This window comes from Eschscholzia californica, unplaced genomic scaffold (assembly GCF_041429995.1).
Source record: "Eschscholzia californica isolate CP2 unplaced genomic scaffold, dmEscCali1.0.p SCAF_4, whole genome shotgun sequence".
Lineage (NCBI taxonomy): Eukaryota > Viridiplantae > Streptophyta > Magnoliopsida > Ranunculales > Papaveraceae > Eschscholzia > Eschscholzia californica.
In genome coordinates, this window is record NW_028238461.1 from 8,277,486 (window position 1) to 8,301,637 (window position 24,152).

Below are 24,152 nucleotides of genomic sequence, written 5' to 3' on the forward strand. Positions count from 1 at the left end.
TCTTTATCCTGAATGATAACCTAAAGCAAAATTTAAACATCATCAACATGTATACATATATATATAGACACACACACGACAGAAACTATTTATTTACCAAATAAATTGTTTAAGAAAATACTTGTACATTTCTTCAACTCTTCAAGGAGGGATTTCAAAATTCTTATACAAAACAATCATTAGAGAGGTGATGAAGAAGTAGAAGGTTGTCCATCTTGGTGCTTACTAATATCACTATTCTTTTTCTTTAGTCTGTTCTTGATTTCCTCTTCCTTTTTGTCGACAAACTCAATGAAACTAGTTGAACGGCTCGTGCGTCGAGCACTTACATGTGGGCTTTTTTCCTTTGCAACCTCATGATCAGCTTCATGCTCTGGAGTATATCGACGAAACTGGCATAATACTCTTATGAAGAACACGGAAAGAGCAATAAAACATGTTGTACCAATAATGAGAAAGAGTCCCCAGAAGCTTTTTAAGGAGAGTCTGTTTGAATCAACTTTTTGATCTGATGAACACCCTGTTTGTGGTAACCATTTATCATGAATCCTTTGCAAATCTCCATTCTCTGAAAGTGTAAGGATTGCTGTCGATAGATCAACGGCGAGTGGAGAGTCCCGCTGGAAAGCCTATTAATACAAAATTATGTTTGTTAGGAACAGAGAAAGATAAACATTTTGTTGAATAGATATTACTAATCATGAACACCAATTTTATCTAAGGGTGGCATTGAGCAGGGCTCTTCTACACAGTTTTTCCAACTGGCCAGGCCGGGCGGCAAAATAATTTGTGGCTAAAGGCAATAAAAACGGACTCGGGCCAGGCACTTTAAGAAAAACCTAGGCACCCATTGGCTGCGAAACGCGGGTCAATCTAGTACGAGCCATTCTGGGGTTTGGGATATTCAAATGAACGGGACGGCTAGTGGACTCTCAGACATTTCCCCTCTCCTAGTCTAGGTCTTATGCTTCACTCAGAATTTTAGATATGAAAACAAAGTCAAGTATGACATTGCTCAAGTCGGTTTTCAGAATATTTTGTTTTCTTCTTTCTGATTTGTTGAATTCGCCTTGATGAAACGTATATCTTCGAACTAGTTTAGACCCATTTAATCTTGGAGCAAGCGAGATTGACATGTTAGAAAAAATGAACACTACCTTAGTTTGTTAAACAAATGGTTGAGAATATAGTGGTACTTACAAATCCCCATCCACTTCTCGCGAACTCTAGTCCAACAATCTTGAAAATGCATTTGGAATTCAATAAAAATAGCTCAACGTACGGAAGTTCATCAACAATAGCAGCGACACCACCATGGGCTGGTCCCAACAAAAGGGCATTGGTATACTCTTCTTGAGTTTTCAGACTTTTAATCCTTGACTCAGGTATGTTTAGTTCTTCGATTAGATAAGTTTTCGCAAATGTTCCATCTTGGACCCCGATCGGGTCTTTGCTTGAGACCAAACTAGTGATCCCATCAACTCCTGACGAGAGTTGTTGGACAGTGAGAATGGAAGTCAAGCTAGCAGTGTAACTTGAATTAATAATTAATACTACAAAGAGCCATATTAGTAGTACAGAACGTGCAAGAGGCGTCACCGTGTTCTCTCCTGTATTAGATCGAACGAGTTCAAATGAAGATACATTATTGTCACAGATATAAATTATTCAAATGAAAGAGCTTATGAGATATTGAAAGAGAAACATATATGAGAAGAGGCAAGATTTACTCACTGTGTGAAAAAAACATTGTCGAGAAACTAAACCTGCACGATTAGAAGTCGATATGAAAAATGTCAAGACTCGTGCCGGAAAAGAGGATTGAAGTATCTAGTCACGAAAGTAAGAAATGTAGATCAAGATCAAAGACAATGAAATACTAACCAGAAAATTGTTGAAAGTTGTTCTCGTGGTGTTCCACGAAACTCAGTGTTAATCCGATGCTCAAGAATCCAAACAACAACTCCAACAAAGAGAAAGAAAGCTCCTGTGACTAACCACATTTGATACGTAAACGGCTTTAGAAAAGCCCAAGCACTTGAAGATACTTCCTTTACAGGGACAACAACAACAAAGCCAGACCCAATAAAAGGCTGCGTAAAATCAACGATTCTTGTTCTGTTTGTTGTAATGCCAATGTCCCCGATAGTTGCATCAAATTTCTAAAAAAGGATCGATAAGAAAGAGATCAAATCCAGTCCAAGTTTAATAATCTTAATCGAATATATTGTCTATGAATATAATACTCACATTTTCAAAAACCATATTCACTAGTTCATCGTAATTGGGGCTTCGTGAACCATTTCCGAACAATATAAATTTATGTGGAACAGCATATGGTAACAAGTTAATTGCTGCTTCAAACACATCTACGGAATATCCCTTTACTCCATTCGGGCCGTTATCTTCTGTCACAAACTCCTTATAACTTACTCTATTAGGAACCCCAATTCTTAGAGGCCTTCCATTGTTAGGAAATACCCATCCTCTTGGCTTTACTGTTGTTTCGCCCGGCCATATTACGCTACTAAGTTGTTGGTTACTCCCAGATATATTTGCAGGTTTCTGGTATAAGATTTCAGGAGAAACAACAGAGAGACTCGAATAATTAGACCAATAACCAATTATATGGGAACCAGAACCAATAATGTTGATAACATCATATGCTGGACGAAACAAATTCTTATCCGAGTCAAACTGAATTTGACCGCTTAAACCTGTAAAGTTTATCGAAATCATGTCCTGAAGTAAGTCAGGTCCTCCATCAAAGATACGTAATGTTGATTGAAAGTGTAGTGTGGTTCCATTTGGGTCATGAAGACGGGTATCATTAGAGAAAGTTATGTTTTTTCCTTCATTCAAGAACTTGTCAATAGCTCGAGCAACTACCCAAACAGTGTCATAAGCATAAAATGCATATGAATTCAAGCTTGTAGTAGCATTCCCATTCGATCTTAGACTATTCCATTTAGACGTAAAACCCGCTTTAATATCGGATTCTGCAGTATGATGGCGAAGAGCAACAACTCCTTGTAAGAGATTCATAGTGCCACTATCTACTGGTTCGATTGAATCTAAAACAGACGGGAGCCAATCCGTCGCAATCCAAACATACCCAGTATTCAACATACCAAGAGTTTTCGCAACAGAAAAAACTGTTAATCCAGAATCAGGATTTACGTGTACGACATAAACTCGAGATTCTAACTGATTTACATTAACCAGCAAATCATTTATAGTACTTCTTGTTGAACCTGGACTAAAGGCAGCCTTGAAAGAAATTTTGGATCGTTTCTTTGCTAAGGCATCGCCTAATGCAGTTATACCGCCTCTACCGTTATCATCGTCAACATAAATGGCAATAACCTGTTTCCATCCATAATATTCAACCAAATCAGCAACAGCTTGCATTTGAAAGTAGTCACTTTGAGTTGTTCGGACGAAATAAGGATACTGAAGGGCAGAAAGAGTAGGATCTGTTGCCCCAAAGGACACAAGTGGCACGTGAAGCTCATTAGCTACATTTGAAATGGTATGAGCTATTCCAGACGATTGTGGACCAATCATAGTAACCACATCTTTTTCCATTAGTTGAAAAGCTGTACAGGTAACGCACGCGTTAAAACCTTGCATTGCTATTGCGGTGAGAACGAGCAACCAAGACATAGCGTTAGTCGCTCAAGTATACTAGACTATTTTGGTGGGTTAGTGCCTCGTTATTGTGTACTAGGTTTTGAGGTACTGGGATGACATATATTCATGTATTTCTTTGTCATTCTTGAGTTTTTAGTTGATCTTGCACATTCTCAAACAAAAATTTTATTTGATGCATTAGATGGGATTAGATTACGTAAATTAATTTCAGCTCCTTTATGTGGATTAAGATTCTAAAAAAAAAAGCGCTATTTGGATGTGTTAGGCTAGTAGGATGTCATTCATGTGAGGATAATATTGAAAGTCCCACGTGAACGTCTCTAGAAATCTCTCTATAGATAGTTCTTTGCACTAAAGGCTATGAGAGCTAAGCCTACAATGGACCAAGGGGAGTCTCAGGACCAACAATTTAACTTGTAAGACCTCTCACTCGTCGCAAATTTGTTCAGAACTAGGCCAGCACGTGCAACAAAACCAATGGTAACTAGTGCTCCATGTTGTCCAAGATAAAGACGCGTCGTATTGCCAACGAGTGAACACACACATTAGGGGTGTCTAAGAATAGTCCTACATGGACCAATGAGAAACCGATGACAAACAACATATTAGCTTAGAATGATTATATTTTCAACTAGAGAAGTTCATGCGTGAAGGGAAATCTAGTAGATATTGACTTCGGTAAATTGAAGTTCACATCTATTAATTGAAGCTTTTGGTAATGGGTTGACATCAAATATGAGGTCGGTAAATAAAAAACATTGTACCTTCTGTTGTTCCAATAAATGAACTGCAAGCTGCATCATGCATGATAAGATTCAGTTGTGTCCCTGCAAGAATGGTTTTATCGGAATTCACATCATCAATTGCAGCTAAAATTGCAGGCTTTGCCACTCTTCCGATAGTCGAATTCCAAGTAAACAAAGAACCAACATTGACAACACTCGGTCTCGATGAGGATGAGCTACTATTTGTATTCTGACCTTTAACTTCAATATGAGCCAAAAAACCCAACAAAACCAGCAAAATCAATAGTCTTAACAAGTACAACCTGCACCATTGAAGCTCCATACTTGGGAATAGTGATCCTGAAATTCTTAGTTCAAGTTATAAGCCATTTAATGAACTTCTTAATTAACATTCATGGATACCTATAGAATCAATAAATGTTAAAGAATCACTTTATCATGGAGATAAATGGTAGTGGGAAACAAATTAGAAAAATAATATGTTGGAGCTCAAGTTCTCCACCACTTGATGTATAATATGTAAAGAAAGAATAAACGAGCTTCGAACGTGTTATAAAAGTCGTCATTCTAGACAATAAACAACTATATATCTTTGGGCATTTGTTGTTCAAAAATCAAATTTTAGGTGTCAGTAACAAACTTGGATACGACGAAGCTTATAAATATTCTACCTATAACATTCTTTCGCTTTCGAATCTCTTAACAAAGTCTTGCACATCGGCGAAGAACGTCAAACAGGTCCCACATTACTCTTACTAAACTAAATTGACACAAATATTATTAGCTTGGGAAAGTGGATTGCACATCCAAGCTTAGTTTTCAATGTTTCTCACAAAGAAATTATATTTTTTGTCAGGAAATCAGTAGAAAACTTTGAAGAATCTTTATTTATTAAATACCAATGTGCAATAAATAAATAAGAGTAACTCATTTCTAATTTATATAAAGTCTAAACATCTATTTTTATCAAGTTTTTGATTTGTTATAGCATAAGATATTTGAAGAGGTGGCTGGTCTAAGATATGAGGTTCATATTTAGTGGGGGCTTTTAACCAAAAACCCTGTATGAATAAGATATTCTCGTTTGAAGTTTGACAAAATTGGTTAACTTTAATCGATGTTCAGTTAGAAAAGGAGCAAACCATAACAAGGAAATGTTAGTTTGGGGGCTAAAATGGAACAGGGAAGTGTCTAATGGTGGATGTTCCACCTGCCTTAAGAGTCGTTACCGACGTTAGGATCTTCAATCCTGCTCCTAGACGACCTTGCGATTCGACGACCCATAATTTTTGCTTCGGGACAAGGTCGGACAACGCGATCTTGGCAACCCAACAACCCTCTATGTACCTCTTCAGGCCAAACTCGAGATGATCCAAGGGTCGGGATTCCTTCCTCCCGCCCATGTTGATATAACGGCCACAAACACGAGCTCCATGGATATTGGCGAAACAGTCACATCCCTAACCAAACCGGCATCCTTTAAGAAATCATTTTCTCCTTCCAATGGATAACAGATGTTGTTAGAAACACAAAACACATTGAAGGGTTCTCCTCCGTCGTCTTCTTCCCTTGACTCTGAAAGAAAGTGTTTTTGGTTGATTTAAAACTAAAATCAAAATAAGGTCGAAACTTGGTTCAGTGACTCGCAGTGTCTAATCGTTGAATCGATAGACAGAAATCGAAATATTATGCAAGCTCAACATCAAAAATTTCCAAGTACCTTTCATGTACATTTTGCGAGAAATATATTTAACTACAAGGTCAATGAATAATCTCTCTAGGCATGATTAACACAAGAAACTGTTGAAGAAAATACACTGTACGTTACCTTTAATCAAAGAATGAATCTCAAAATTGTTAACACAAAACAAGCTTTAAGGAAGTGATGAAGAAGTAGAAGCCTGTTCATCATGGTGTTTACTGTTATTACTATTCTTTTTCTTTAGTTTGTTCTTGATATCGTCTTCCATTTTGTCGACGAATTGAATGAAGCTAGATGAACGGCTTGTGCGTCGAGTGACTGTTACGTGCGGACTTTCTACCTTTTCAACCTCCTGATCAACCTCGCTATCAGGGGTATATCGACGAAACTGAAGTAATACTCTTAAGAAGAAGACAAAAAGAGCAAGGAAACATGCTACGACAATAATGAGGAAGAGTCCCCAGAAACTCTTTAAGGAGAGTCTGTTGGAATCAACTTTTAGATCCGTTGAACACCCGGCTTGTGGTAACCATTTATCATGAATCCTTTGCAGATCTCCGTTCTCTGATAATGTAAGGATTGCTGTCGATAGATCAACGGACAGAGGGGAGTCCCTCTGAAAAGCCTGTTAATATGAAATGATGTCTGTCAGAGACAACTTTGAACGACAACAACATAAATTTATGCTAGTTTTTGCATCAATAAGCGTCTTCGGTCATAGTTGTGTGTTTTTCTCTCAAGTTCACATATGAAATCACACTCAAGATACAAGACCACCCAAGTCAGATTTTAGAATGTATTTTGTTCTTCTCACTTTCACATTTGTTGAATTCTACTAGGTGAAAACGTCTAGCTCAGAATACATTTGTTGTTAAGGACAATTTAAAAGAGTCATAAGTTTCTATCTTAGAGTTATCTTATATCTGCAAAGAGCCCTAAGAATATGGCTGCTGCTATCCCAGCCAAAATGCTGTAAGCAAGTTCGCACTATTAAGGCCCTATCAATGTGCTATAAGCGACCACCTCACTAACCAGCAACCGTTGAATTTCTTCTTTTTACTCCTTCATTTTTAATTTGGTTTTTCTTCCAAAATCTTCACCGAACTCCTAGATTTCTTCATGCTTTTTATAGGCCTACCATCTGTAGTTCATTCTTTGAAAAAAAAGACTGAAGAAAGGCTTCAAAAGATCTCTAGTTTTTGTTAAAAATCGGTTCTAAAAGCCCTGGCATTTTTTATTATTTTGTCCTTAAATTTAGTATTTAAATGGTTTTTGAAGTGATTAAACCCTTGAAAAATATTTGAATAGACTAGAACAAATCAAATATTCTTAATCGTTTCAGAGTAGTCAAGTCAGAGAGAGTAAGCGAAGTCTCAGACTGGACAGCCCGACAACATAAGAATTCTCTCAGACTGACAAGCCCGAGAGTGGTCCGAGGGCAAAATCGTACTAGGGTGCTAATAGACGCCGCTGGTCAAAGTTGATCGACCTGACTCAAAGGGTCAGTCCGCGCGTTTATAGCACTTTAGTCGGGTGTCCAAAGCAGTGCCCGGATATTACATATCTTGGTAGAGGTTAGGTATTTTAATAGGTTTAAAAGTCTTTTGATGAAGTTATCTACCAAAGGAGCTTTTAGTATGAACTTTAAAGTATTCAAGTTGAGTTTTATTTTTATTTTTCTTTTAAAAGTCGTAAACCTTCATTAAAGCTTCTGCAAATGCATTTAAAATTTTAAATCACTACCTTAGTTTGTCAAATACGAAGAATGCATAGTTAGTAGTACTTACAAATCCCCATCCGCTTTTCGTGAACTCTTGACCGACAATCTTGAAATTGCATTTGGCATTAGATAAGAAGACCTCAACATACGGGAGTTCACTAACAATGGCAGCCACCCCACCACGGCTCGGTCCTAGCATAAGGGCAGTGGTATATTCTTCTTCAGAATTCAGAATTTTAAGCCTTGACTCAGCCACGTTTAGCTCTTGGATTAGATAACTTCTTGCGAATGATCCATCCTGGACTCCTATCGGGTCGTTACTTGAAACCAAACTAGCGATCCCATCAACTCCTGATGAGAGTTGTTGGACAGTGAGGATGGAGGTCAAGTTAGCAGTGTAACTTGAATTGATAACTAGTACAACAAAGAGCCATATCAGCATCACCGAACGTGCAAGAGGACTTACGGTGTTCTCTCCTGCATTAGATCGAAGGAGCAAAACATAAATTAGGATCGTACATTTAAACCACATAGAGTTGAAATTATTCAATTGAACAAGAATTATGATAAATCGAAGGGGAAAAATATGAGAGAAGACCATTTACAAAAAGAAAAAAAAAACATGAGATATACTCACTGTGTGCAAAAAACATTGTTGAGAAACCAAACCTGCGAGATTAAAAGTCAATATGGAAACGTCAAAAATCTTAACAGGGAAAAGAGCTAAAGTAGCAAATAGTGAATAATAAGCCATAGACAAACAACTTATTATCGAGTGATTGTATCTCACTGCTACAGAAATAATAGCCAGAGATCTTTGAGTTGGAAGCCCAGAAACTTGATAACACATATTTTTATACTGACAAATAGACAAAGCGCGATAGTATGCGAAGTATTATCAATTTTACATCTTGAAGGGCACAAATAAACATGCAAATTTGCAACACTATAGCGAACAATAAGCTGAGATTAGGGGTAAAATCCCCACGTAGATGACAACAGTTAGAAGTTATTAATATTAACCCCGTAAAGTCAAATACATTAACTGGCCTCTGGTTTGAAAGAGTTAGCCTAAATCCGTTTGCAGGCTTTCTTTACAATTAAGTTTGGGTGCGATTATTGGTATCACCATGGCAGGCTGAAAAGGATTGTTTGTGAAAACCATAAAACATGAAAGGAAAAAAATCATCCAGAAGTTGCACAATTACTGAGAAGAATTTGGTCGCACTCGCAAAATGAAAATTTACATGAGTCGCAAGTATTCTGTGTAAGACTGGGTCCATCAACAAGTAGGAAATACTAACCACAAAATTGTTGAAAGTTGTTGTCCAGGTGTGCCACGGAATTCAGTGTTAATCCGATGCTCCAGAATCCAAATGACAACTCCAACGAAGAAAAAGAAAGCTGCTGTGACTAACCACATTTGAAATGTAAATGGTTTTAGAAAAGCCCAAGCACTTGAAGTTACTTCCTTTACAGGGACGACTACAACAAGGCCAGATCCAATATAAGGTTGTGTAAAATCAACAATTCTCGTTCTGTTCGTTGAAATGGTAATGTCACCTATAGCTGCATCAAATTTCTGAAAAGGAGATTCAAAAATATGAGATAAACTTCAAGAGTATAGCCAGTTTCAAAATCGCATTTAGTAATTTTACTGTCAAAGAAGGAAGAGATCAAATTCAATCTACTCCAATGATCATAACTAAGGCACTGCCCTTTTTTCAATTTCAGATCTGAAATCTGTCTCTAAATTTGAATTGACTTGAGTTAGGTAACTTAGATTTCCGAATATTTGTTATTTATGACTCGTCAAAAAATAGCTGAGTCGAGCTAATTTTCGGTCCAATTGAGTCAGACATGAAATAAGCCCTCGGTAAGAGCCCGATATTGCAAATAACAAATGACTATTATGCTCTGACAAGAACGTTTCAGGCTCAAATGGCTCAGATTCGAACAAGTCCGACTCAGGTGAGTCAGATTTAAACAAAAACATATATAATGTTTGAGCTTAGAAATCTCAATCGTATCAATATTATAGGGAAAATCATTAGGTAGAATACTCACGTTTTCAGCGACCATCTTCACTAGTTCATTGTAATTGGGGCTTCTTGAACCATCCCCAAACAATATATAAGTGTGTGGAACAGCATAAGGCAACAAGTTAATTGCTGCTTCAAACACATCTATGGAATACCCCTTTGCTCCACTCGGGCCGTTGTCTTTTGTCACGAAGTCCTTATAACTAACTCTATTAGGAACACCGATTCTCAAAGACCTCCCGTTGTTAGGAAATACCCATCCTCGTGGCTTTATCGTTGTTTCACCAGGCCATATAACGCTATAAAGTGGCAGCATACTTGAAGAAACGTTTGGAGGTTTGTTGTATAAGATTTCCGGAGAAACAACAGAGAGTCTCGAATAATTAGACCAATACCCAATTTTACGAGATCCAGAACCACCAATGTTGATAATATCATATGATGGATGAATCATGTTCTTCTCCGAGTCAAACTGAATCTGACCAGTTAAACCTGTAAAGTTTGTTGAAGTCATTATTTGCAGTAAGTCAGGTCCTCCATCAAAGATGCGTAATGTTGCTTCGAAATGTAGCGTGCTTCCTTTTGTGTCATGAATACGGGTATTGTTAGAGAAAGTTATATTTTTTCCTTCATTCAGGAACTTGTCAATAGCTCGAGCAACTAACCAAACAGTGTCATAAGCATAAAATGCATATGAGTTCAAGCTTGAAGTAGCATTACCCTTCGATCTTAGGCTATTCCATTTAGACATAAAACTCTTTTTGGGATCGGAATCTGCAGTATGATGGCGAAGGGAAATTACTCCTTGTAAGATATTCATGGTGTCAGTGTCAACAGGTTCCAATGAATCCAAAAGAGATGGAAGCCAATCAGTTGCGATCCAGACATACCCACTTCTCATCATACCAAGAGATTCCGCGACAGAAAAAACTGTTAGACCAGAATCAGGATTTACGTGTATGATATAAACTCGAGATTCTAACTGATTTACATTAACCAGCAGGTCGTTAATATTACTTCTTGTGGAACCTGGACCGAAAGCAGCCTTGAAAGAGATTCTGGATCGTTTCTTTGCTAATGCGTCACCTAATGCAGATATACCACCTCTTCCATTATCATCGTCAACATAAATGGCAATCACCTCTTTCCATCCGTAATAATCAACCAAATCGGCAACAGCTTGCATCTGAAAGTAGTCACTTTGTGTTGTTCGGACGAAATAAGGATACTGAAGTGCAGAGAGGGTGGGATCAGTGGCTCCAAATGACACAAGTGGCACGTTAAGCTCATTAGATATATCGGAAATAGTATGAGCTATTCCAGACGATTGTGGACCAATTAATGTAACCACATCTTTTTCCAACAGTTGAAAAGCTGTACAGGGTAAGGCAGATGTTAAAACTGTGAGAACAGATGACTAACGTACAACTGACACATAATTGTTCAGAGTTATATCCATTATGTTGCTATGTTTTCAGATTATCTGCTATTGAGGTATATTCAGATAAAGATATTAGTTCAAGAGTGGTTGGCAATAAAAATGGTGCAAGTAAAGTGCCCCCCAGCTGTTTGAACTCTCTATAATTCTATTTGTATGATCCAACGATCGCACTACTCCACATTACCCAATATAAAAACATACGCTTGGCTGAAAAGACAACACACATGAGGGGAACGTGAGAATATCCTACACGCCACCACTGGGAGTATGAGCACCACACTATAATGCATATGGCCTCCCCATTCATGGCCAATTGGTTTTGAGTCAAACGTCAACAAACTAAATGAAGTCAACGTTTCTAAGGATTTTTCTTTCCCAATGTTCTCTCTTGCTCACACCTACTATGCTAAGGGGAAGACTCCTTGTCATTTAAGGCCCCCAACTAAGCAATATTTGAGTCATCCAAGACTCCAAGTCAGTGGGAAGAGGAGAGCAATAAAAAGCTGGCATGCATGTATTGTTGTTTTTGAGTGGAGAAGGGTGTGTAAAGCAGAACAACAAACACTTCAATGACATCAAGCAAGAAAACTGTTGATGCAAATAGGATGTACAACGCTGAGCCCACTACACAAGTCTTAGCCGACTAGAATGTTGGTCTTTGCATCCTTTATTTCCCTACAGACTAGTTTTTATGGAGATTCTAGATAGAGATTTGTTCTTTAGCTTAGAATGATTTTATTCTTCACCACAGTAGTTCTTGTGTTTTTAATGGACAATTCTGTAGTATGGGGTCAAGAAAGACTACAATATTATCAACTTGTCTAATTTATACAAATCATGTACCTTCTATTGTTCCGAGAAATGCACTACAAGCTGAATCGTGCATGATAAGATTCAGTTTTGTCCCTGCAAGAATGGTTTTATCGGAATTCACATCATCAACTGCAGCTAATATTGCAGGCCTTGCCACTTTTCCGATGGTTGAATTGAAAGTAAATAAAGAACCAACATTCACAAAACTCGGTCTTGATGACGAGCTTCCATTTGTAATCTGACCTTTGACTTTTATAGGGGCCAGAAAACATAATAACACAAGCAGAAGCAGTCTTAACCTGCAGGACCAAGTGGTCGATTGGAGCTCCATACTTGTGAATGCCAATCCTCTCATAGATTGCTGAGGTTTATACCAGCAAGCAAAAAGAATCAAATATCACCGATAAGGAAAAAGAATGAACCTTATCATCAGACAAAGTTCGATTTCAATAAATCAATGTGAACAAGGAATTGAACTACCCGCTTTCAAAAACCACATAAACATGAAATGTAAGCACTAAGACAACAAAACACAATTAACCATAACCAAGTTCAATATTTTGGAAAATTTGTTCACATAAAATCATCTGTCGTCCTAAAACTGTCTTCCCCACATAAGAAAAAGGGAAAAAATCATAAGAAAGTATTAAACAACAAATAAAGTTCATCAGTTTCAGTAAACATGAAAAGAGAGCCTCAGACAATAAAAACAGATAATTAGAAATCAAGATTCTTAATAATTCTCATTTAGATAACGTCAACCCCGGTCCAAGTTTCCCCTAAACACATAAACAATAGAATACGAATAACTTTGACATAGATTTTGCAATATACTTCAGGAAACATGAAAAGAAAGCAATCAAGCAGCAAAAATAGATGAACAGTTGATAATTCATGTCAGACTATCACATAGACTGACCTGGGTGACCATATGTCCTTCATGCACCATAGCAGCATAGTCACAGGCCAATGCCCTATACTGTGGGTTCTCAATGCTTGGCTTTGAGGCATATGATGAACTTCTTTATACCCATAAATACCTACAAAAGCAATGCTAGAGAACTTATTATGGAGATTATATAGTGGGAAATAAATTACAAAATTATGCTGGAGCTCACGTTTTTTTGCCACTTGAAGGGAAATATATATAAGAAAAAGGGAAAATATTTCAACGTGCAATAGAAGAAGTCAGTCTAGAGTCTAGACATTGCCTTTGGGTATTCCCTGTTCAAAGAATCACATTTCAGGTGTTCATAACAAACCTAGATGTGATGAAATAATGAGTACTCTACTTGTATTGACGAGGGGGTACAATAGATTAAGTTCAATCTCGTTTATGCGTGATTAAATAGTCTGACCAACATTCTAATACTACCTCTCAAATCTTTTACTAAAGTCTTGCAAATTTGCGAAAACAGCTTGATTGTTTCTGTAACACTTATCCAGAAAACATCAAACAGGTCCCACATTACTCCTACCCACAAAACTAAAATAGCATAAAAATAATCCAGGACGTGGATTGCACAACCAAGCTTGGTCTTTGGTACTACCTTAATTCTTTTCAGATTAGAAAAATACAATAACAAGATTGAAAAACAAAACATGTTAACAACACATGAAGAATAATTATTCATTAAGAGTACCAACTTGCAAGAAATGAAAAACACTACATGATTATATAGTTTAATATTAGATAAGTCTAACATCTCAAATCCACCTTTTCTGCATGATTATTAATTAAGATTTCAACTTGAAAATTTCAAACATTTCTTTTCTAAGAGATGCATAGGGAGGTGGAGATTTAGCCATCCCCCTCACGGTAGCGTAAGAATTTACCAAGTTGATCTCAACCGGCGTAACACATTCTTTTTTGCTTCGTTGACATCATACTGTGAACGCTAATCAACATTTATGGGACCCATCTAAAGGTCTTGGCACGTGGAACTTCCTACCTGGAGGAATATTCACCATCATCAAGTACTAGTTCTTTCTGAGTATTACAGTTTTTAGAAAAGGTAAGATTCAAACTTTTGTCTCTCCAGTGGAGAGATATACTTGTGGAGAAGTAGTGGGAATGGTTTAAATCGAGCCAGGCTACCCGAGCCCGAACTGTCTAGGCCCAGGCCCTACCCGTTTAAAAGGGGAATCTTGGAGTGTTTGATAGAACAAGATTGGCAAAAATGTTACGGGTTATAGTCCTTATAGAGCACTCACGATTCGAGCTATTCTTCAATTTTCCAGTTCAAGCACAAACAAGAAAAGCGCTATATGGCCCGAATTTCGAGGCCAACCACAGCACGAAAGGTGACGTGGGCGGCCCTGATTGATCGCGAGTGAGGAGTGATAACCAATCGGGGCCGCCCACGTCACCTTTCGGGCAGTGGTCGACACAAAAGGTGACGTGGGCGGCCCTGATTGATCCGCGAGTGAGAACCAATCGGGGCCGGCCACGTCACCTTTTGGGCAGTGGTCGACCTCGTCGGACAATTTAGCACGGTTGCAGAAACAAGGCTTTAGCCTTTCGGCCAGCCTTCCCCGAAATTGAATAACCCTATTGATAGCCCGAGCCTGTATACAAATTTGGCGGGGGGTTAAGGTCATCAACTTTGAGGAATCCAAATTATTACAATTTTACCCCTATTAACATAATCGAGAATTCTCAATGTTGTCTTAGAAATTGAAAACGAAGATTTCATCAAGAGGAAAGCAAATTGAAATTCGATTTGAAGTTCGAAATCTAAGAGTGAGATTAATTGGAAACAAATATACCTCCGTATAAAGCTTCTCCGAATGTCATTTAGGGTACGCAGTTTTATCCCTTGACATTACGCTGATGATCGGTGGTGTGAGACACGTAAAGGCTGCAAATTTTAGGATTAGAACCCCTAAATGGAGAACCAAATTAGGGTTTCTAAATATCCTTGTATGGATTATCGTTTGGAAATGAAAATTATTCATTTTGGTGGTCGTACTTTTAAGGAATTCAGGATGATACTAGGCGGTGAGTTATTTGACTGAAAACCCTAATTTTGCTGGACTCAAATCGACAATAACGCCTAAAATTTTAGGTTCAAGACTAACTATTTTTCCAACAGTCCAGAACTTCTTGGTGCTGGTGATAGACATCCTCAAATTTATTCCATGTAAAGCTCAAACGTAGCCAAGAAGGATAATCCTAGGGGACATTTTAGTTTGATTAAGGTCAGTCGTTACACGTCATTGATACATCAGTGATAAGTATGATAACTGCCTAATTTAAATCATAATGAAAGAGGCTTAAAATCTGATAATGATGAAAGAGGCTTAAAGACCGACAAATTTATTAGTATATTATTTACTATATATATTGTCTAAATTACAGGGGATAAATTTTGATGGCAAACTGCTTCCATCGTGATTCGGTCTCACGATTTCATGGACTTAAGAGGGCGTCCAACGACTACACCAAAAAGTGGTGGACAAAAATATTTGATTTTAATTGAACAAAATAAAAGTACTTGGTTTTAACCAATAAACAAAATGTAACTTGTTTTTTAACTTAAAATTTTTTTATATTAGATATTAAAAAAATATTTTCATGTAAGACTATTTCAACGCGCCCTCTCATGTCTGACATTCTTTTATTCTAATAAGTGTGTTTTGTTAGGTGAGGTGGACGACTTAACCGTTGGTTGGGTATATTGTAGTCACAGTTGATAGCTCTAATAAAATGTTAAGTTTATCTCCATCTAACTTAAAATCTGATGAGGTCGAAAGGTGGTTTTCCGAAAATCGTTCTAAAAATTGTTCTTGTTACCTTCGAGTCACTATTCCTCTTTGGAACCAGTGAGGAGATGAGGAGTGGGTACTTGCAAAGAAACTCTGTCGCTCAAGTCAATTTAGTGATACAAGTTGAAAATCAATAAAAATACAAAAATTAATGATCAGATCTCTTTTTAGGGCAAACTCGTGTCGTTTATATAGGTTTGCATGACGGTGGTGATTCACCGACTTAATAGAAGCCACGTGATAGAACTGTTAATAGAATGATCAAACCATTGTAGATATTATCATCTCTCTGGATAAAGCAAGCGGATGTTTAGCAGTATCTAGTCTTTCACGTAATCGACATTTCTTTCAGGCGGAGCAGAGTTCAAGGTGCCGAGTATACTTCTACATACCTCATATTCCAGGGTTCAGCTTATAAAAATGACTCAGATCTACCCTTATGTTGGTGTTTAATTCATGACAGAGTTCAAGGTCCTCAGAGACTCGTGTAAACCTCTCATGTCATGACTTAGGTGCAGAGCTCTTTCGAGGTCCACCTCTCTGTTGGTTTCTCGAAGTATTGCTCGTGTGTTTTCGGGTTTTCAGCACGTGTCGTCCAATTTAATTGGTTGGTTTTTTGACTGGTCAAGGCTGACCAATATTTAGCTCAACATGAGTCCTCCCTCACCCCCTCAGCAAAATGTAAAGATGTTAAGGCGTAGAACAACTCAATACTCATTTATTTGTCATATTACCACGGACTCTGATTTAAAGAGATAAGTCATACTTTGGGCAGCACGGACGGCATTGCTTTGTTAGTCTATCACTTAGTCTCCTTAGAGAGAAAGCAAACATGGTTTTTGGTGGGGTTGAGGCGTTGAGCGTATGTAGTTAGCTCCCCAAACCTAAACCTCCTACTGGGTTTCTCTTGACGTCACCACCGCATCATCTCAACCAAGCATCATCACACATCATCCAAACCTATATAAGCTTTTCAGGTTTGCCTTATAAAAGAGAAAAGTCCAATAAGTCAGACTTTGAATCCATTTCTTGAACTGTAAAAAAAAAAACACGTCACTGACTAAAGCGTCCAAGTGTTTTCTTTGTTTTTCGTTTTTTGCTTTTTGCATTTCATAAATTAGATGAATGAACTTCAATCTCTGATCGAAGATCTTGATCATCAAGAAGATACCGAGAATACATTTTTCGACATCATCACTAGGAGTGACAAGTGTATCAGATGAAGTTATTTTGGAGATATCCATTATTGACACAAAAAGGACTCTTATTTATATTTAACCATCTGGTAAAAATAGTTTTAATTGTGACTTAACACTAGATTTGTAGAGGTTTTCTTGAGTCTCTCATTGGAGATGCTCTCTTCTTCCCCAATTCTACTATGAATTATCCATCCAACAAAATAAAAATATATTAAATGAAATAAGGGAGGACAACAAAATTAAACTGAATAGTAAAGAAGAAGATAAACAAAAAAAATTGGAGCTGCCTTCAGACCGATTAGGAGTTGCATTTTAAATATCAGACGGCTGCCTATAATCGATGATAAATCAGACGAATACCCTAACAAGAGAGTTACAATATCATATAAACCGAATAAAATTTTACAGAATTCATTCTTTGGCCTTCAAAAGCAGATTTCCCCAACTACTATCAAGTATCAACTATGTATTATAATCTAGCCTATATTAGGACTATACATCCTATGTAAATGTATATATATGGACTATGGTTCTTCAGCTCGGCGAGTGCTGAGAAGTTGTAGCTGGTTTAAACATATGTTTAATAGCTTCTTCCTTTTCATCGATAAAGTCAAAGAAGTTAAACACAACTTCAGAGCAACCAGTAGTTCGTGATGTCTGATCTGTGGATGAACTTGTTGCTAAAAGTAGCTTCTTCTGTTTGCTTTTGTATCGAACAAATTGTCGAACCATTCGAACCAAAAAAACTAGTAATGCAGTTATTGTGAAGATTGCACATAACATAAACAGACCATAGAAGCTTACTAAATGAAGTTGGTTAGGTTCGGATTCTTGTCCTCTCTTTGATATGCAATCCATTTTACATAATTCCTTTTCGTATATCTCCTGGAGGCCTCCGTTTTCGGAAAGTGTTAGAATTGCTGTAGATATGTCGATGGCAAGAGGAGATCCTTTCTTGAATGCCTGAAAAACACATAATAACGAACAAAATTTTCATAAGAAAGTAGCTTTCAATTTGAACTTCATTGCTGTAATGAAAGATAAAGGTGTTGATCGTTTAATCAAGAACTCAAGATGGCCATTTTCTTGTTCACTTTCATCTTACTAGGTGACGAGGATATTAAAAAGTACACCTATGAATCATCTCCTCGTGGGTCCCATAGATTGTACGACGTAAATAGTTATGGAGTACGTATAACCGTCATGTGGGGCCCACTCACGGACAACGGGTGGATTTCGATTCGCATCATTATTCAATCACGCTAAAAATGGATTATGTTCATATATATATAATGCGTATATTTCTACTTACGAAACCCCATCCGCTCTTCGTGAACATGTGCCCAGCGATACCAAATTCCTTGTGCTCTGACAGGAACTCCTCTACATATGGAAGCTCATCCACGACAGCAGCTACTCCTCCATTTTTTGGCCCTAGTTTCAATGCTGTGATATACTCATCGGTGCTGCCTAGAGGAACTACTCTTGACTTATAAATGTTCAAACTATCAATCAAATAGCTACCCACAAATGAACCTTTTTGACACCCAATTGGTTGATTGCTTGAAATCAAACTGTCAATTCCCGTGATTGATGAAGATAACTGCTGAACTGTAAGTATCGAAGTCAAACTTGCTGTGTAGCTCGCTGTGATTACCATTAATAAGAAAAGCCACACCATCATCACCATCCTCCCTAGTCCGCTCACTGTATCTTCTTCTGCAATGCCAAGAACAAAGTCTTAATCCATATTTCAATTACCAAGTAGTATCAATCAATGTTTAAGAAATAGTATATTTTATCGTGTAACTACCCATGGTCATTACTAGTACTGAGTGTTAGACTGAAAAACATGCAGTTATAATGGATTTTGAAGAAGAACGGTAATAAACGGGTAAGGAACAAACATTATTATGGTTATAACAGTGACGTGGAAAGTTACACTTTTTCAACAACAATCAGTAATAACAATCGTTTTCAAACACTCAGAGTAGTTAAACTGAGTTTCGGGAAAAGAAACCGGAGTTACTTAAGTTGTCACTTACGATTTGTCTTAAACAATGTTGAAAAGCTAAACCTGCAACATGAAAAAGTGAGACGTATAGTTAGGTACAAAACTCCAAATGAAACATAAATGTTTCAAATCGGGCGAAATAAAGAGAGATAAGATATTGAAAGAAAAAAAAAGGGGAAGGCTTACAAGAAAATGGTTATAATTTGTCGTCTAGGTGAACCACGAAAATCATCATTAATCCGATGCTCGAGGATCCAAATAACCACACCAATCAAGACAAAGAACCCAGCAGTTACGCACCACATTTCGAAAGTAAATGGCTTGAGATATACCCAAGCACTTGACTTTGAATTTTTTATGGGAATCACTATAACTAGACCATTAGCGGCATAGGGCTGAGTAAAATCAACAAGTTTTGTTCTGTTTGTAACAATTGTTATGTCCCCAATAGCAGCATCAAATACCTAATAAGCAACCATTTCAACAAAAAAGTAAGGCATCAAAAGTCAATGAAATAACTACAAAGAAAAGGATTATCTAGCATTTCCGATTATCAATACTTACATCTTCGGAAACCATTCTAACAAGCTCATCGTAATTGGGATTGACATGTCCATCTCCCAATGCCTCAAGTCTGTATGGAACATCATAAGGAACTAGTTTTGTTGCTGCACTAAACACATCAACACAATATCCTTTAATTTCACGAGTATTAGGATCTTGTGTTGCAAAGTCTCTGAAACTAACCCTATTAGGCACTCCGATTCTCAACGGCTTTTCATTGCTAGCGATCACCCAACCACGTGGTATTTCTGTTTTCCCACTAGACCATGTTGCTTTTCTTAGTTTCGGATTTAGACGTGAATTCCTTTGTTGTTCCTTGTTTAACATTTCAGGAGGAACAACTGAAAGACCTGAATTACGAGACCAGAATCCGATCCTATTAATGGAACCCTGATTGATATTGATAACATCATAAGCACCATTAATCAGATTCCGTTCTGAATCAAATGCAACTAGACCTGTTAAACCAGTAAAGTTTGTCTGTAGTAATTTGCTAAGCAAAATATTTCCTCCATCAAAGATTTTGAGCTTTTCAAGTTGTAACATTGATTCGTTCACATTACGTAATCTTCTATTAAAAGAAAACGAAATGTTTCCATTTTCCTTCAAGATATCATCGATAGCACGAGCAATTGCCCAAACTGTATCATAAGCATAAAGTCCATAAGCATTTAAACCATTAGATATGACCCCTTTTGCACGTAAATCTCTCCATCGTGAATAAAAAGCGTTCTTCTGGGAAGAATCTGGCATATGTTGAGATAACCCCACAACTCCTTGTAGGGTTTGAAGTGATTTATGACTTTTTGTTGATAATGTATCTAAGTTAGTCGAAAGCCAATCTGTTGCTATCCAGACATAACCGGTCGTCATCATTTGTAGTTGTTTTGCTATAGAGAATATTTTAAGACCAGAGTCAGGATTAACATGAACAACATAAACTCGTACCCCAATTGACTTAGACTTATTTAACAAATCGCTGACAATGGTTTCACTAGCCCCAATTGGAAGAGCTAATTTATAAGAAGCTTTTGCAGTTCTTTTTGCTAGTTCGTTATCTAACGAGGATATTCCATTTCGTCCATGATCATCGTCTACAAAGACGGAAACGACATCGTGCCATCCATAATAGGCAATTAAATCTGAAATAGCGTTCATTTGATATGAATCACTTAAGGTAGTTCTTAAAAAGAAAGGGAATTGTTGGGCAGAAAGAGTTGAATCTGTTGCCCCAAATGAGATCAGTGGAACTTGAAGTCCGTTGGCAATGAAAGAGACCGTATGAGCTATTGAAGAGGACTGCGGGCCAACTACAGCCACCACATCTTTCTCGAGCAGCTGAAAAACTGCAGATATGATTTGAGATGAAAGCGTTAAAGAGTACTACAAGTACAACAAACATGATGAGCTCAAACATGGGTGATTGTTTTGAACCATATTAAAGGTCAGGAAAAAAATTATAATTGATGTGAAAGAAAAGTGGAATTTATTGTAGTAACAGGAGAGACTATCTAACTCATTTGAGTAATTCGGTTATGTTTGTATAACTCAAATGTTCATAGTGCATAAAATGAGTTAATGGTTGCGATAAAAATATAGTACAGCAAACCAAATTGGTTCAAAATCTCAAGTTGCTTTTACAGCATATCATAACTGCACTCATCATCCATGTGGTTTCTTAGGTTTGTACGGTTTAAAAAACCAACAAAAATAAACAGTACTCATATCTACGCAACAAGGAAACTCCGTTTTAGTAGTTTTGTATCATGTTGGGCAGATACTTGTATCAGATGTTAAAGGCCAGTATGTGTAACTCCCACCGAAAACTAAGTTTCAAAAAAGCTCTTATTGAAAAGCAGCTCACAAGGAAAGGATTGCCGATGCTATTCTAATGGCCATGCAAGGATAGATAATGGTAATACCTCCCCTCAATGCCCCCCTCCGCCCCGTAGGGCTAAGGTTATAAAGTTCCGACCAATCCACGAAAACTAGCTCTGATACCATGTTAAGGGCTATTGGGTGTAAAGCTCCTTAAAACAAGGCTTGCATGGAAAGGATTGCCCAAGACTTTTGATGCACGGGCAATGTGGGATAATGATTATATCGGATGCCTCATAAAAATATCCGTTTTCCATCATACATATGTTACCATATACTCTAAATAAGAAGAGACTATCGAAGTGGAACTCAAAACTGAAACTCTTGGATGAAAGAAAGTGACATTAAGTACCTGCCATTGACCCCAAGAAAATACTGCAATTTGTGTCCTGCATTATGAAATTCAGTTTGGTTCCATTAAGAATGTTAGGATCTTCATTAACATCAACAGCTGCTGCTTCAATAGCTACCTTTGCAACACTACCAATGATAGAATCAAAGGTAAAAAGTGCAGCAACATTCACAACATTAGGTCTCTCTGAGTATACACAAGAGACATTAACTTGAACCCAAATCAAAAACAGAAATGATACAAGATTACCATTACCCATTATTGAACCTTCAAATAAACTTAGCAGTTTATTTATTTATCAGCTAAACTCAATAACCCATGAACCAGTTCTTCTGCTACAATTTCAATCAATTGTTTTAAATTTCTCAAAATGACAGAAATTGAAGAATTTGAAAACCCAAATCAGCAAAGACTAAAGAAAGAACTCCCCTTTTTAGAGAGAGAGAGAGAAAGGGTCTTGTTTGAGATGCTTACCTATTGAAGAGGATCAAAAACTATTCCCTTAAAATGAAAAAAGAAAAGGGTACCCTATAAATTTAAAGGAACCCACCATGAAAGTGAATGCTTTTACAGATGATACACATGAAAATCCAACAACAACAAAAAAAAAAAGAACATAGGTTGGACTTTGGGTACCTTTATTTGTTTGAAATTAACAAGTACTTGTCCCTACTGAAATCTAAAAAATGATAAAAGATGCTTGTTTGAGAATTTTTTGAAGCTTATGGTTCTGGGTTAATGGAAGACTTCAGTTTAAAAGTAGAGAGAGAAAGATAATGAGCAGCCAGAACTCCCCATTCCCAAGCCACAGAATCAGAATTGCAACTTGGAGTTAATACACCATTTTCTTGACAAGGACAAGAGTACCCGAATTCTATTTGATGGAATGATGGCAAGATGAAAACTACTATTGAGAAACCCGATTTATCTTATATCTCAGTGATAAGGATCTAAACCGTCGATTTAAAATTGAATTTTCCCATTGTGTAACTGGATTATGTTATAGCTCAGTATATAATTATATAAGATAAAACCTGTTCCACCAGAACAAATTCAGAAAGAATAACGAGAGTCACGATGGTTTTTGTTTATACTGGCCCATTATGTGTCGGCTAAGCCCATCAATTATAGGCTGGCCCACGGGTATTCTATATTTATTTATTTTTGAAAAATCGACTACGATCTACGTCGTTTCAAGGCATTGATACATCGATAAATACAATGTTGAAATACTACTGAGCCTAAAGTCCGACGAATTAAATGGTCTTTAGCCTGACGAATGAAATGGCCTAAAGCCTACATAAACTACTTTATTTATATCCAAGTTTGATATTCCTGGATTCGCCCTTCCATGGGATCGAACCTGGGACCTCTGCATTGCAGAGTATATGCACTGACCAACTGAGCTATCAGTGATCGGCCACGGGTATTCTATATTACACTAACCATTTTATGTCACACTAACATCTCTTTTGACATGAACGGAAAATACATTTGGGTCCGTTTGATACACACGAAAACCAATATTTTTGTGGGGAAATTTGAGGCATTTTTTAAAGGCACCCGGGTTTATTATTTTCGACACTTTTTATGCTTAAAAGGGGTGTCTCTAGCAATAACTCCGAGCGCCTTTTGAAAATCTCAAAATTAAATGCTATCGCGCCCATTCAACCGTCTAAGTAGGGGTCTGGGAAGTAAGAAATCTTTAGATTGGGTGGAGAGACCAATTCAAATCTAGCTAGCTAGAGGCATAGTGAGATCTTTAAAGAGGAGGATGGAGATTGAGAAAGAGAACGATGGAGATCGAGAAGAGAACTATGGAAGTCGAGAGAGAGAGGATGTTCACTTTGTTCTTGAGTTGCAGATTATACAAATAGATTGTTTTATTGTGTTGACTGTGTTCTTGAGTTGTTCGGGTTATCCTTCAATATAATTTCAGGATGTTCACTTGGTGATAATTTTAAGAAAGAATATACAAATATATTTGCAGATTTGACGAAGAAAGCAAATCCTATGGTGGAACGTTTCACTTTTGGAGATTTTTATTTATGTCAGAGACAGATTGATGTTCTTATTGGAGTTACTAGTAAGCTTAATTGTGTTCCTAGAGAACGAACCACATTTTTTAGAGAGAGATAGTAATTGAGCGACAATAGTGCGATTCTCGATAGGGTAGTGGAGAAGATGATGAAGATAGAAAGTGAAAATTGATAAATATTAGAGACTAAAACAGAATTAAGAGAAGAAAAAGACAAAAGG

General features: G+C 37.2%; 3 protein-coding genes across 6 annotated transcripts; all 3 read right to left on the reverse strand.

Moving 5' to 3' along the window:
• Positions 1-76: 76 nt before the first annotated feature.
• Positions 77-6,727, reverse strand: LOC147542277 (glutamate receptor 3.4-like). Of its 3 annotated transcripts, none has more exons than XM_086633015.1 (7): positions 6,229-6,727; positions 4,419-4,739; positions 2,251-3,599; positions 1,885-2,162; positions 1,735-1,766; positions 1,201-1,610; positions 77-629 (listed from the first exon to the last, which is right to left on the reverse strand). In XM_086633015.1, exons 2-7 carry the CDS (start codon positions 4,720-4,722, stop codon positions 180-182), a joined length of 2,823 nt encoding a protein of 940 aa, XP_086489141.1. In that variant the 5' UTR covers positions 4,723-4,739; positions 6,229-6,727; the 3' UTR covers positions 77-179. The 3 variants fall into 3 exon arrangements, with proteins under 3 accessions (XP_086489141.1, XP_086489144.1, XP_086489142.1); XM_086633018.1 differs by lacking the exon at positions 6,229-6,727 and adding an exon at positions 5,630-5,805; XM_086633016.1 differs by lacking the exon at positions 6,229-6,727 and having other exon boundaries at positions 2,251-3,635; positions 4,349-4,739.
• Positions 6,087-15,347, reverse strand: LOC147542278 (glutamate receptor 3.4-like). Its single transcript, XM_086633014.1, has 8 exons — positions 14,888-15,347; positions 13,038-13,158; positions 12,149-12,479; positions 9,890-11,238; positions 9,127-9,404; positions 8,460-8,491; positions 7,890-8,299; positions 6,087-6,727 (listed from the first exon to the last, which is right to left on the reverse strand). Exons 2-8 carry the CDS (start codon positions 13,065-13,067, stop codon positions 6,275-6,277), a joined length of 2,883 nt encoding a protein of 960 aa, XP_086489140.1. The 5' UTR covers positions 13,068-13,158; positions 14,888-15,347; the 3' UTR covers positions 6,087-6,274.
• Positions 15,348-17,442: 2,095 nt separating this feature from the next.
• Positions 17,443-22,942, reverse strand: LOC147542279 (glutamate receptor 3.7-like). 2 transcript variants are annotated; one of them, XM_086634884.1, is made up of 7 exons: positions 22,149-22,787; positions 21,894-22,021; positions 19,664-21,009; positions 19,286-19,563; positions 19,131-19,162; positions 18,398-18,804; positions 17,443-18,048 (listed from the first exon to the last, which is right to left on the reverse strand). In XM_086634884.1, exons 2-7 carry the CDS (start codon positions 21,934-21,936, stop codon positions 17,620-17,622), a joined length of 2,535 nt encoding a protein of 844 aa, XP_086491010.1. In that variant the 5' UTR covers positions 21,937-22,021; positions 22,149-22,787; the 3' UTR covers positions 17,443-17,619. The 2 variants fall into 2 exon arrangements, with proteins under 2 accessions (XP_086491010.1, XP_086491009.1); XM_086634883.1 differs by having other exon boundaries at positions 21,894-22,942.
• Positions 22,943-24,152: the final 1,210 nt, after the last annotated feature.

Coding starts and splice junctions, on each gene's coding strand:
- LOC147542279 (XM_086634883.1), bottom strand. CDS start 22,152: ATGGGTAATGGTAATCTTGTATCATTTCTGTTTTTGATTTGGGTTCAA. Junction 21,010..21,893: donor TTTCTTGGGGTCAATGGCAG/GTACTTAATGTC, acceptor TCATATCTGCAG/TTTTTCAGCTGCTCGAGAAA. Junction 19,564..19,663: donor TTAGAATGGTTTCCGAAGAT/GTAAGTATTGAT, acceptor GTTGCTTATTAG/GTATTTGATGCTGCTATTGG.
- LOC147542278 (XM_086633014.1), bottom strand. CDS start 13,067: ATGGTGCATGAAGGACATATGGTCACCCAG. Junction 12,480..13,037: donor AAGGACATATGGTCACCCAG/GTCAGTCTATGT, acceptor TATAAACCTCAG/CAATCTATGAGAGGATTGGC. Junction 8,492..9,126: donor CAACTTTCAACAATTTTGTG/GTTAGTATTTCC, acceptor TTAATCTCGCAG/GTTTGGTTTCTCAACAATGT.
- LOC147542277 (XM_086633018.1), bottom strand. CDS start 5,684: ATGGGTCGTCGAATCGCAAGGTCGTCTAGGAGCAGGATTGAAGATCCT. Junction 1,611..1,734: donor GACAATGTTTTTTTCACACA/GTGAGTAAATCT, acceptor GATCTAATACAG/GAGAGAACACGGTGACGCCT. Junction 630..1,200: donor CGAGAAGTGGATGGGGATTT/GTAAGTACCACT, acceptor TTGTATTAATAG/GCTTTCCAGCGGGACTCTCC.